This window comes from Protopterus annectens, chromosome 2.part1 (assembly GCF_019279795.1).
Source record: "Protopterus annectens isolate FY-2018-M chromosome 2.part1, PAN1.0, whole genome shotgun sequence".
NCBI classification, from domain to species: Eukaryota; Metazoa; Chordata; order Ceratodontiformes; family Protopteridae; genus Protopterus; species Protopterus annectens.
In genome coordinates this window covers 942,570,486-942,582,716 of record NC_056729.1, presented here as the reverse complement: position 1 = coordinate 942,582,716, position 12,231 = coordinate 942,570,486, and the positions used below count along the sequence as shown (strand labels likewise).

The window sequence follows — 12,231 nt, the reverse complement described above, 5'->3', positions numbered from 1 at the left end:
AGAAAGTAGAGTTGCTGTAGACTCTGTTCTATATAGTTTTTATTATATTTTAAAGTCATAAACACAAATTCACCTGCCAAGTGTCTGGAATAAAGTGCTGGACCCTTGGGTCAGGATCTTTTCTCTCATCTCTTTGTAAATAGTGACCCATGTATTGCAACTGAAAGCGTGCAGCTCCCATACCAATGGCATACATAGAATCGCTGCAGTCCTCATTGTCTCCTTTCTTCTGAAATGTAAACCAAATAATAAAAGAAATGTAGTTTGTGAGTCTAGATGTATATGTAAGCTCCTGAAATATAGCAGCAAGCATTTTAAACAAATTCAGAGGTAGCTATACAACAATAAGAATAATACTGGTGAAGTAAACAGAGTGCATCCTAAAGGAATGCAATAAAACCATCTAATTTGGAACTAGGGAGTACTTGCAACAAATGTGTCTATAACTGTCACCAAGTGTAAAAATCATCCTTTATGAGCACGTGAGATTTTCATTTTCCTACCACACAGTGACCTCAAAAATGATTACTATATTAAATGCAGTGGGAAGTAAAGTCCTCTGCATGTGGGGGAAGTAGCGTGGGGAGCTTTGCACTAATAGAAAATCATGTTTCAAATTCTCCTTTGAACTTTCATTTTTTGATTACCTGCAGAATTTGAAATTCTGACATTTACAAGCACAGACAAAGTCAAGTTTTGAATTCTACTGTGAACTTTCAGTTTTCAAACATGTACAGAATTTACATCCAGCCATTTGAATTTGTGATATGGAACCAAGAAATATTACTTTTCAAAGACTCCTTCAGAGAAAAACCTCAGCAGAACTAGTACATACCAGCCACACAAAGCTCACTGTTGTGATATAGAGATGGTGGTCTCCTACAATACAATTTGAAAACACTGATTTAAATGTAGTTAGCATAAGTTCATTCAGTTCTGATCATCAGTTATTCATCAGGCAGCTCACTTGCTTTTGATGCTGGAAAGATGAGAAACCTTTTGGTATTATACCTGTAAGAGCTGGGCTGTAATGCCAAACACATGAACAGACGGACATGACATAATGCGCTACCATTCACTACAGCACAAGCATAACTGCAGGAAATCATAATACAGAAAATGCACTATCATCGTGTACTACACCTTTTATTTCCCTGTGCACGTCGAGGTAGGCATATTAGTAATGGTACATTATGACATAATATAGAAAATTTTATAATGGTAACCTCAGAGTTAACATATTTAGATAATGAGCTTCTGGTGGTGCAATCCCCTAAAAATGCCTTTCTTATATGTTTTTGTGATATTCTGAGGTGTAAGTATTTGTGTGCATGACAAATGTGCAGTTTAGGCATTTTATTTTTGTTTATTTGTGTTTTGACATACTAAGAATAACTGTTTCATCACAAACACATTTTAAAAGATTTGTCTTTTCTTTAGCATTTAATATCTTGGAAAAGATTCATGTTAGTGGTACTGCAACCTAAGACCGACAGGAGATAATGACATCTGGTAACATTTCTAAAAAAACAGACTAATCAACATTATGGTAGTACTTCACTTTTTTGGAGAATTTTTTTCTTGTCCACCACTTCCCCACTACTCCCAGAAGACTTATCAGTTTGAAGAAATGTATTCTACGATCTGAAGTCTCATCTACAAATGAACCTGGCTGATCATGTTTTGAAGAGACAACTGCAATTTGCCAACACAAACTCTATTAAATTCTAACACACTCTTCTCCCAGGTATTTAGAAAGAGTTCTGATTTGTCTTTCATAGTACAATTTCTGTTGGACTGATTCTGCTGTGGTTATTTTAATATAACAACAGTTTACTTGTACAAGCATGTTTACACGCGGTGGTGGTGCTGCGGTAGCGTTGTCACCTCACAGTAAGACGCTGTCTGGTTCGATTCTCAACTAGAGTGTCTTCAGACTTTCATGCGTGAATAAGCGGAGCATGCGCGAATGGGCTTAACCTTGAAGGTTGTGCATCAGGCCTGGCAAAAAAATCAACTGCCAATCATTAGCGGACCGGAGTTCCGCTGTGGCGACCCCTAACCGGGAAAAGCCGAAAGACACAAACAAACTTGTAACTAACATTATGTAAGAAAAGTTATCAAAGCATTAAATAAATGGATTTATGAACATGTGTAAGTCACAAAAAACAGAAATATTAACAATGCCTTGTACAGACATGCTTTACAGCACACTTAAAAAAAGGGCATGGGTGGGAGTGGGGGAAAATTTTATACTATTTTGGAAGAAGAGCTGCATTGGCAGTTGGAGTTGAATACGGATGTTTTACCTGGCCTTAATGATCGGATCACTTTAAAAAGTTCTATAAAAATGAGTCCTTTGAGAAACTGAAGGGGAGGTGTCATATAATTTTCTAACATACGAGAGTCTTAAATGGAATTTATTATTTTGATGAAGTATATGCTTTGAGGATGAACACACTAAAGAAATTGTATTTGTTTATATTTTCTGGTGAGGTAACACAAATTTTCATTCACTAGAGGTTTTTTGTTATTAAACATGAATTTGCTCGTAATCACAGAAAATGCCTTCACAGAATCATAGAATCACTGTAAATAAGGGCAACCGGGCCATGTCGTCATTTATACCTTGGCAGTACTCACCCTCAGACCCAACCTCACGTTTTTCAAGGAGAGATAGGCCAGTCGTGCCTGCAGCTGAATTTGTAAATACTCATCTGATTGTCTAACTCCTTTTTAAAGGAAACAGTATGTCACAATGCTTGATCTGGAAGTTTGTTCCAGAGAAGGGGTAGTCATTGTGTGATGAATCCATCTAACCACAGTCATTTGTTTATATGCTGAAGAAGGTTCAGATCTCTGGTCCAAGTATTCACTGGACTGTTTAATTTGTGAAGATATAGGAGGTCTTAGACTGCCAGATCCCTACTACCCAAAAACAAGCAATAGATCTCTCATAAGGAGTTTGTAGGATATTGAATACTTGGACAGAGACACCAGCCTCCCTGGCAGCTCAATCTTTAGGCCCATGATCTTTCTTGTTACGAATGTTTGGGGTCTCTCTGTTTAATATGACTAGTAAGATACATCCCAAAGGGTGCAGTGTATTCTTTGATAGGCCTCATCAATACGTAATATATAAGGGTAAGGACGTCTTTGGCTCTATGGGAGATACCCTTTGCAATCAGCTGCACCACAAAGCAGGATTTCCTAGCCATTATCACAATAAGATTATCAAAAGAGAAGGAATTATCTACCCCTGTTTGAGGGTCTCTCATATCATCATCAATTAGGAGTAGGGTTTTGTCTATACTGTAAGCAGTATTGAAGGACTATTTACCATATGCAGTGGCAGTGCAGTTTTTTAGCATTTAGTTTTAGTCTATTTTCTGTGTACCATCTATTAGCCTGTGAAAGTTCAGTCTGTAGCTTCTGCATGTCAGAAGGGATTCTGATGATGACACCCAGTTTACAATAATCTTCAAACTTGGTTAACTAAAAATCTTGTTTTATTTCATTTTTTGATCACAGAAGTATATGCCAAATGGTAGATGTCATAGAACAGACCCCCAGAACACCACTGGTTACCTTCATGCTCTCTGAGGACACACCTGCCACACTCACTGTGTAGATTCTGCTGCTCAGCAACTTTGCAGTGGTATCAGTTTGGAGTTCATTCATCTTATTAACTGTGTCAGCATATGGTATGGTATTAAATTCTTTGGCAAGATCAAGATCTGTTATATGGACAGTATAACCACTGTCCATGGCTTGTATTATTCTTTAAAAAACATTTACCAGATTCATTAGACAGACTCTACCCTTAAAAAAGCCACACTGCAGGGGTTCAAGTCTTATCATAGTTTATCAGGTCATATATAACCCATTCCTTGGCTTTGTAGATGGCTAAAGAGAGAGAGAGAGAGAGAGAGAGAGATACACACACATACACCCCCTCCCCACATACACATACATAATCAACTTTTTTAACTGAAGTAAAGACTATGCTGTAAGTCTGGTGGAAATGAATCCATACTGCTGTGGAGAGATTATTTGCTGAATGCCTTTCAGTAATCATAATAGCCATCAATTTACAGTCCACACGTAGAAGTGAACAGACTGCGGTGGTGGTGCTGCGGTAGCGTTGTCGCCTCACAGCAAGACGTTGTCCCATTCGATTCTCAGCTACAGCTTCTTCTGTGAGGAGACATGCATGAATGGGCGTACCTTCGTGGAAGGTTGTGCATCAGGGCTGGCAACTCGGCACGTAAAAATCCACTGCCAATCATTAGCGGACCGGAGTTCTGCTGTGGCGACCCCTAACTGGGAAAAGCCGAAAGACACAACAACAACAACAACAAAGTACAGTTTTGTACCTACCATAAATGTAGATGTTCGAAGATCCACATTGCTGCAGTCCTTACACTTGGGTATAGCGCTGTCCTCGGTCGGCCCGAATACCAAAGTATATGGCTGACGTCGGTCATGGCGCATTAAACTGACGCCAGGACGCCAGGGTATAAATGCGCATGACCGACGTCATATCCTCAGTCTTTTCTTGCCCCAGATGTCAGAAGACCCTAAACAGGGTAAAATCAAAAAACCACCAAACACTAAACACCCCTACACCCAAACTATGTACAACTTCTAACAATTATATAATAAAGTACTAACCTAACCACACCACCACCCCCAAACACAGAGGGAAGGAGGGAGGTAATTGGACTGCAGCAATGTGGATCTTCGAACATCTACATTTATGGTAGGTACAAAACTGTACTATGTTCTTCATCCCACATTGCTGCAGTCCTTACACTTGGGTAGATTCCCAAAGCAGAGGTAAGGGAGGATGGCAAATCAAAGTGAAGCAGGAGCTGACAAAATGCCCTGTAAAATAGCAGTGGCAAAACCAGCCCTAGATTTAGAGTAGAGAGGAAGGTGGTAGTGCTTAGAGAAAGTATGTACTGAACTCCAAGTAGCTGCCTCCAAAATGTCCTTAGTTGCCACCCCTTAAAAAGCTGTAGAAGTGGCAGTAGCCCTAGTGGAATGAGGTCTAATCCCTGTTGGAATCTCCTTGCCATGATGGGAATAACACAAGGCAATGCAAAACCCAATCCATTTAGAAATAGTTTGTTTTGACACAGGCTTGCCCTGAGAACCCAAAGCAAAAGAAACAAACAACTGCTGAGACTGCCTGAAACTCTTAGTCCTATCTAAGTAGTAGCGTAACTGCCTGTGTACATCCAAAGTATGCAAAATCTTTTCCCCCTTGTTTTGGGGGTCTGCATAAAAGGTAGGTAAATGAATAGTTTGGTTTAAAGACACACTTGAAACCACCTTAGGCATAAAGGAAGGGTTAGTACGTAAAGATACCCTATCCTTATGGAAAATCAAGAAAGGCTCAACCGCCATAAGGGCCTGCAATTCAGAAACCCTTCTTGCAGAGGTAATGGCCAACAAAAAAGCAGTCTTCCATGACAAATATTTTAACTCAGTCGTAGCTGCAGGCTCAAAAGGTGGCAGAGTGAGCTTTTCCAACACATAATTGAGGTCCCAAGCAGGAGTAGGAGCTCTTCGTGGAGGTCTTATGTTCTTTGCCCCTCTGAGAAATTGCTTGAACAAAGAATGAGAAAACAAAGGTGGATCACAGTCATAGTGAGCTGAAATTGCTGCAGCATGAATCTTAATGGAAGAGAAGGACAAACCCTTGTCCAATAACTCAGTCAGATATTGAAGAGCCACACTCAAATTAGGCTCAGAAACATCCAAATCCTTTGCTGCACTCCAAAACAAAAATCTCTTCCACTTGTCTGCATACACTTTCCTTGTACTAGGTCTCCTAGCTTCCATAATCACATTCAAAACTTGTTGAGGAAGTTGAGCCCTGCTATGAGCTAAAACAGGATATGCCATGCTGTGAGATGAAGAGAGTGAAGCTTGACATTGAGTAGATGACCGTCCTTTGGGACAACAGGTGTGGAGTCAAAGGTAAGGGCCAAGGTGGTTTCCTTATCAGATTTCTCAGTAATGGGTACCAGTGTTGTTGGGGCCAATCTGGAGCTATCAGGATCATTCTTGGTTTGTCCTGTCTTACCTTTAGCAGTACCTTTAGAAGTAGAGGAAGAGGTGGAAAGGCATATACATGAAGATTTTTCCAACTGAAAGAAAGAGCATCCACTTTCCAAGCTGCCTGGTGTATCCTTTTTGTGCAAAACTTTGGCAGCTGGTGGTTTAGAGGAGAAGCGAACAGATCTATGTCTGGCGTTCCCCATGACACTGTTAATTGCTGGAATACATGAGGATCCAATTTCCACTCGTGGGGATCCATGATTCGTCTGCTTAACACATCTGCTAAGGAGTTCTGTACTCCCGGCAGAAACCTTGCCTGAAGATTTAGTTGAAAATTGAGAGCAGTGTCCCACAAAATCATTGCTTGTCTGCATAGAGGGTAAGAATGTGTGCCCCCTTGCTTGTTGATGTACCACATGACGGTTGTGTTGTCTGTTAGAATCAACACCTGCCCTGGAAGAAGTAATTCCTTGAAAGCTGTTAATGCAAACTGGACTGCTAACATCTCCTTCAGGTTGATATGTAGATGCTGTAGTCTGGCAGGCCAGTTGTCCTGTATCCACTTTCCATTGAGATGAGCTCCCCAAGCTTTGTCCGAGGCATCTGTTGTTAGAATCTGACTCGCCTCTGGCGGGTCACAGAAAGTCCCTTGTTTAGGTGACATTGCTGAGCCCACCACAAGAATTCCTTTTGGATGCAAGGTATTATTGGAATGACAGTGTCCAGATCCTGGCAGTGCTGTGTCCATAGATTCTTGAGATACCATTGTAGCTTCCTCATATGCAATTTGGCATTGGGAAGCACCAGAATACAAGATGCCATGAACCCTAAGGCTTGAAGGACTGTCCTTGCAGTCAGCCCGGACTGGTGTGATAGTTGTTGGAAGTAAAGGGAAAGATTCTTTTGTTTGTCCGGGGTCAAAAAGGCCATCTGGGTTGCTGTATTCAGTCTCACACCCAGAAAGCACATGTCTTGAGAGGGTACTAGACTGGACTTTGTTTCGTTCACAGAATACCCCAGGCATCTTAGCACTGCTATCACATATTTTAAATGTTGTAGAAGCTCGTCCTTGTCTTGAGCCAGAATCAGGCAATCGTCCAAATAAGGATAGATCTGTATTCCTCTCAATCTGAAGAAGGCTATCACTGGAGCCAGAACCTTTGTGAATACTCTGGGTGCAGTAGATAAGCCAAAGGGCAATGCAGAGAATTGATAGTGTGAATTTCCAGCTCGAAAACGCAGATACTTCCTGCAGCTTAGAGTGATAGGAACATGAAGGTAAGCCTCTTTGAGATCCAAAGTTACCATCCAGTGATCTTTGCCCAGGAGAGGTAAAAGCTGTTGCAATGTCAGCATCTTGAACTTGGGAATGTCCAGAAAGGTGTTGAGGATAGACAAATCCAGAATTGGTCTCCACGTGTTCCCCTTTTTGGTACTAGGAATAGGCGAGAATAAAATCCTAGGCCCCTTTCTGCCATAGGCACCGGTTGTATGGCCCCTATCTGTAGTAATAGAGAAATTTGTCTGTAAGCTTCTAATCTGTGCTGAGGAGGAATGTCTGGCATGCCCTTGAAAGGTGGCAAGGTATGGAAATAAAATCTGTAACCGTGGTGAATGATATCCAATACCCATCTGTCTTGGGTAATTAAACTCCAGTTCTCCTTGAAAAGTGTCAGTCTTCCTCCCAAAGGTGCTGCCAGACGGGAAGGTTCTGGCAGTTGAAAAGGTAGGTCATTGGGTCTGTCTACGAAAGGGCTGACCCCTGCCCTCACCTGAAGACTGTGCAGGTGAGCCCCCTGTCCTGGATCTAAAAGAGCCCTGAGCTCTGCCCCTACCACGCCTAGACCTACCCCTAGACTGGGAATCATAAGAAGGAAATGTCCACCCCTTGCTTGGCCAATTTCTACTAAACTTTGGAGGTTGAACCTGTAAAAAATCTTTAACAGTGTGCATAGATTTAGCTTTGTCTTCCATTTTCTTTAAAACTGCTTCAACAGGCGAACCAAACAACACATCAGATTGCAAAGGGGCATCCAAGATCCTTGACTTAACATGCTCAGCTAAATTCTGATCCCTTAGCCAGGCGTGCCTGCGAAGGACAGTACCAGTGGCAGCCACCCTGGAAGAGGCCTGTACAGCATCAAAACCACATTGTAAGGAATGCTTACCCACCTGTTCAGACACATGCACCAGATCTTGTAACTCCTTACATTCAATACCTTCTGCCAGAGCATCTACCTTAGACTTTAACTGTGAAAGAAGATAGATCTGATATCTCAGCATGTGGAATTGACAATTCAAAGCCCTCATGGCTAAAGTTGAAGAAGTATAAACTTTCTTACCCCATCTGTCTAAAGCCCTTGCCTCTTTATCCGGAGGAACCGGATTTTTAACAACAGAAGCCTTAACCCCTTTAGGTCCCTGAGTAACAGTCTCTGGATCTGCCCTAGGGCTTTTAAAGAGATACTTATGAGCTTCAGGCACCCTATAGTATCTGTCCGGCTTAACAGGAGCGGGAGGTAAAGAATCAGGGTTAAGAGAAGCCTCTGCAAAAACATCTTCCACCACAGAAAGAACAGGAGGTATAGCTAAAGGCCTATGCTGGGGTAAAAACAAAAATTCCCTAAGTCTTTTCCTGGAATCAGAGAAATCCTGACCTTCCCATTTAAAATGCTCCCTCATGGAATGGAGAGTCTCTGAGAATGAAAAATCCTCAGGAGGAGAAGCAGTAGGAGTGGTGTCATCCACATCAGAATCAGAATAATGAGAAAACTCCTGTAAGTCTTGAAAGACTCAAGCATCAGAATCCTGTTCAAAATTCCCAAATTCAGGATCCACCCTAGGTCTTTTGTCAGGAGGGGCATAGAACCCTAATCATAGTAATTAAATCTTCAGCCATCTTAAGCATATGTCTCTTAGGCACAGGGCCCGAAGTACTAGGAGAGACACCTGCTACAGCTAAACCTGGCCTGCCCCTGGAAGAAGCCTTGGTAACAGTAGGGAAGGCCTAACCACCTTAGGCAGAGAGGGGAGGACAGTTACCTGAGAAGCCCCTTCAGCCTGGCCTACCTCCTGAGAAGACACATCCTGTAACAATAAAGTCTCTCCCTGGGACTCTAAGTCTGTTTGGGCCTCTGGCTCAACCGAGCCCTCTAAAGAACCGACGTCCGGGACGGACGGTTCTTCTAACCTAGGCCTAGGTGCTTTGTCCTTGCGCTTCTTGAGTAGCGGCGCCGGAGCATCCGACGGCATTTTGTAATTGCACCGCTTCCCGAAGACTAACCTGGCACAGTCTAATCTCCTCTTTATAGTACGTTTGTTAAATCTAGCACAAGAGGGACACCCAACAACGTCGTGCTCAGGCCCTAAACAAGGTATACACAAGTTATGGTAATCCCTATGTGGTATCTGTTTCCCACAAGAAATACAGTTATTTACTTTTTCTGACATCCGGTAAAATACTGAGGCAAGAAAAAAACAAAATATTCCCCAACGGGGTACTTAGCCAACTTTGATTCGGTCTGAAACTCCGGTTTCGGAAAATCTCAGGACGCCAACCTGCACTCGCAAATTTGCTTCTGCATCGGACCACGCGGCAAAAAAGACTGAGGATATGACGTCGGTCATGCGCATTTATACCCTGACGTCCTGGCGTCAGTTTAATGCGCCATGACCGACGTCAGCCATATACTTTGGTATTCGGGCCGACCGAGGACAGCGCTATACCCAAGTGTAAGGACTGCAGCAATGTGGGATGAAGAACATCATAGAAGTGAACAGGCAAAGATGCTTCTGATTCCTTAGAAATTATTCTAATATTAGACAAGATTTCAGACCTAGCTGAAGCCCATCCTGGGACAGCATATAGTTGCCACATAAGGCACCAGCTGTACTTTGAACATTTATAAAACTCTTCAGGGAACATAAAATAACTAGGTGCCTTTTAGACATTAGGTTACTTATATTATTCTGAACCTGGCTGTGTTTATACATTACAGTCAAATTCTGTGTATATTGTACATATGTTATGTTTGTAAATATCTCCAACTTATTTGCAATGTTTTATTTGCTTCTTGACAACCGTTGCCTTGTAATGTATAATGTCTACTTGTCTTATTTTGTATGATATTTTTTTTCTGCATGATATCTGCTAATAAAGTCTGGTGATAGCTTAATAAACACAGGCATTTTCAATTATCAAAGTGTAGACAACTCTATTAGATGAACCTGATGAAAATCAGGTGAAAGTGTTTTCTTAAATATCATCCTATGGTGGTAGCTCATGGTGTGTTGTCATGTTTTGTTTGTTAAAAATAAAAACCTTGCAGCTAAGAATGAGGTTCCATAGGCTGCCAGGCTGGTAAACCCTCACGGGTCATTCAGGAATATTCAAATAAGGGACAAACCTCTAAGCTTTAGGAACAGCTTCTTGTTTTTTCATCTCCCAGATTTTCCACCAATCCGCTCCCCTGGAACCTCCTACCGTTGTTTGCAACTGCCTTTAAATAATTGACTTGCTGAATGTAATGTATTAGAATAAGAACACTCATCCATCTACCTACTTAACTGAATAAACTACTTGAAACTTCAACAAGGCATCTTTACCCCTCCCAGAGGAAGAGTGTCAGAGAGAGAGTTTTCTAGATCTGGTAGTTAAAGTGATTTTACCTGGACTAATCCTTTGTACTCTGTTTCTTGTTAGTCCTGTCACCCTCTGGGTCACAGGTGGGATACCAGCCCTGACTCAAGCTTCTGGATTACCTCTGTTCTCTTTATGTTACAGGTGCCACTAGTAAATTTGTCAAGTAATGTAGTGTTCTGTGTAACAGATAGCTTCAAAAATCATGTGTGATGAGGGGGATTCAGAAAATTTTGTAAAGAGGTAAATCAATCCTGAAAAAATAGACTTACCTCTAAAATAGGTACATCATGTGCAGAGGTAAATCAAGCCTAAAAATAGGAATGTTATCCAAATCAGGGACAGTTGAGAGGTCTGGTGAGTTCTAATCAACCTGCTCTTCAAAGTGCAGTCCTCTTCTACTTGCTAGGAATATTAATACTGTGATGGACTTTGCATGGAACAAAACAAGTAGATGTTTATCATCTTAATATAGACTTCACTCAGCAAAGTTAGCTTCTTTTGTTAGTACCCTTGATTTTTTGAATAATTGGTGGCTTCCAATGCAGACGTTAAGAGGCCTAATTACACTCTTAATCACAGAATCATAGAATGAGCAAGGCAATGTGGCCATTTACACCTTTCTAATATCCAAACTTAGATCTTACTTCCTTTTACCAGGGCAGCATAAAACGTTTTTGAGAGTATATTACATTTGTTATTGCAGATACTATAGATGACCAGATAAGAATCTGTGAAACAGGCTATTAGTTATGGTTTACCATGCTGAAAGTAGAGTAGTGGTTGAGACACCTATAACAACTGTCAAACCTTTTGGGCTACATAGAAAAATCTCTTATTGACAGGACCAGGATCTTCTAAGTCTTTAATAAGCTAATAATAAAAAGCCTGGACTAATCCTATATACTCTGTAGTTTAAAGAAAAAGGACACGTTATACAAATGCCTTTTTCAGAAGCAAAAATAAATGACTTTGTGTGGCAGGATTTTGCAATACTGTTCAGTAAACTCTGCAGATAATATCATACTGTCTCTTTGATAATGTGCTTATATTTTTCATCACTTTTGCCACCCTCTGCTTTTTTAACTTGTTTCTGAGTACTACTGCACTTTCCTACTGGAAGTGGGAAGAGTTTTATTTAGTCTGATTATGGGGCTAGTTAAGTGCTATTTGGTACTTAAATGTTATGCTAATTAGATGATTTTGGCTTGATGTTCCAAATTTTGAAGGGTCTTTATACCTATTTTCAATGTCTGCAGGTTGCTGTTTTTATCCCAATTTTTAATGTCTACAGGTTGCTAGGTATGGAGCCTTCCCAGTATAAAAAAGAATAAAAGTGTACAAAGTCAGTAAAATCCAACAACCTCAGTAAAATTCAGTTACTGGTTAGTTATTCACTGTCTAGGTATCACCAAAGAGAAGTTTGGAGAAAGTAAGAGAAAATCAACCAAAAGAAAAAAGAAAAAAAAAAATCAAGTGAGGAAGAGCCTTACAGCTGTTCATCAAAAGGTAGGTCAGGTTTC

General features: G+C 41.0%; 1 protein-coding gene across 1 annotated transcript in view; it reads right to left on the bottom strand.

Annotated features, from left to right (window-relative positions):
* The window catches only part of LOC122794922 (probable ATP-dependent RNA helicase DDX60), a 2,165,155-nt gene that overhangs the window by 1,087,277 nt on the left and 1,065,647 nt on the right, over nt 1–12,231 (bottom strand). The window contains exon 18 of the mRNA XM_044063515.1: nt 74–229. Within this exon, the coding sequence (XP_043919450.1) occupies nt 74–229 (156 nt within the window). The remainder of the gene's footprint in view (nt 1–73; nt 230–12,231) is intronic.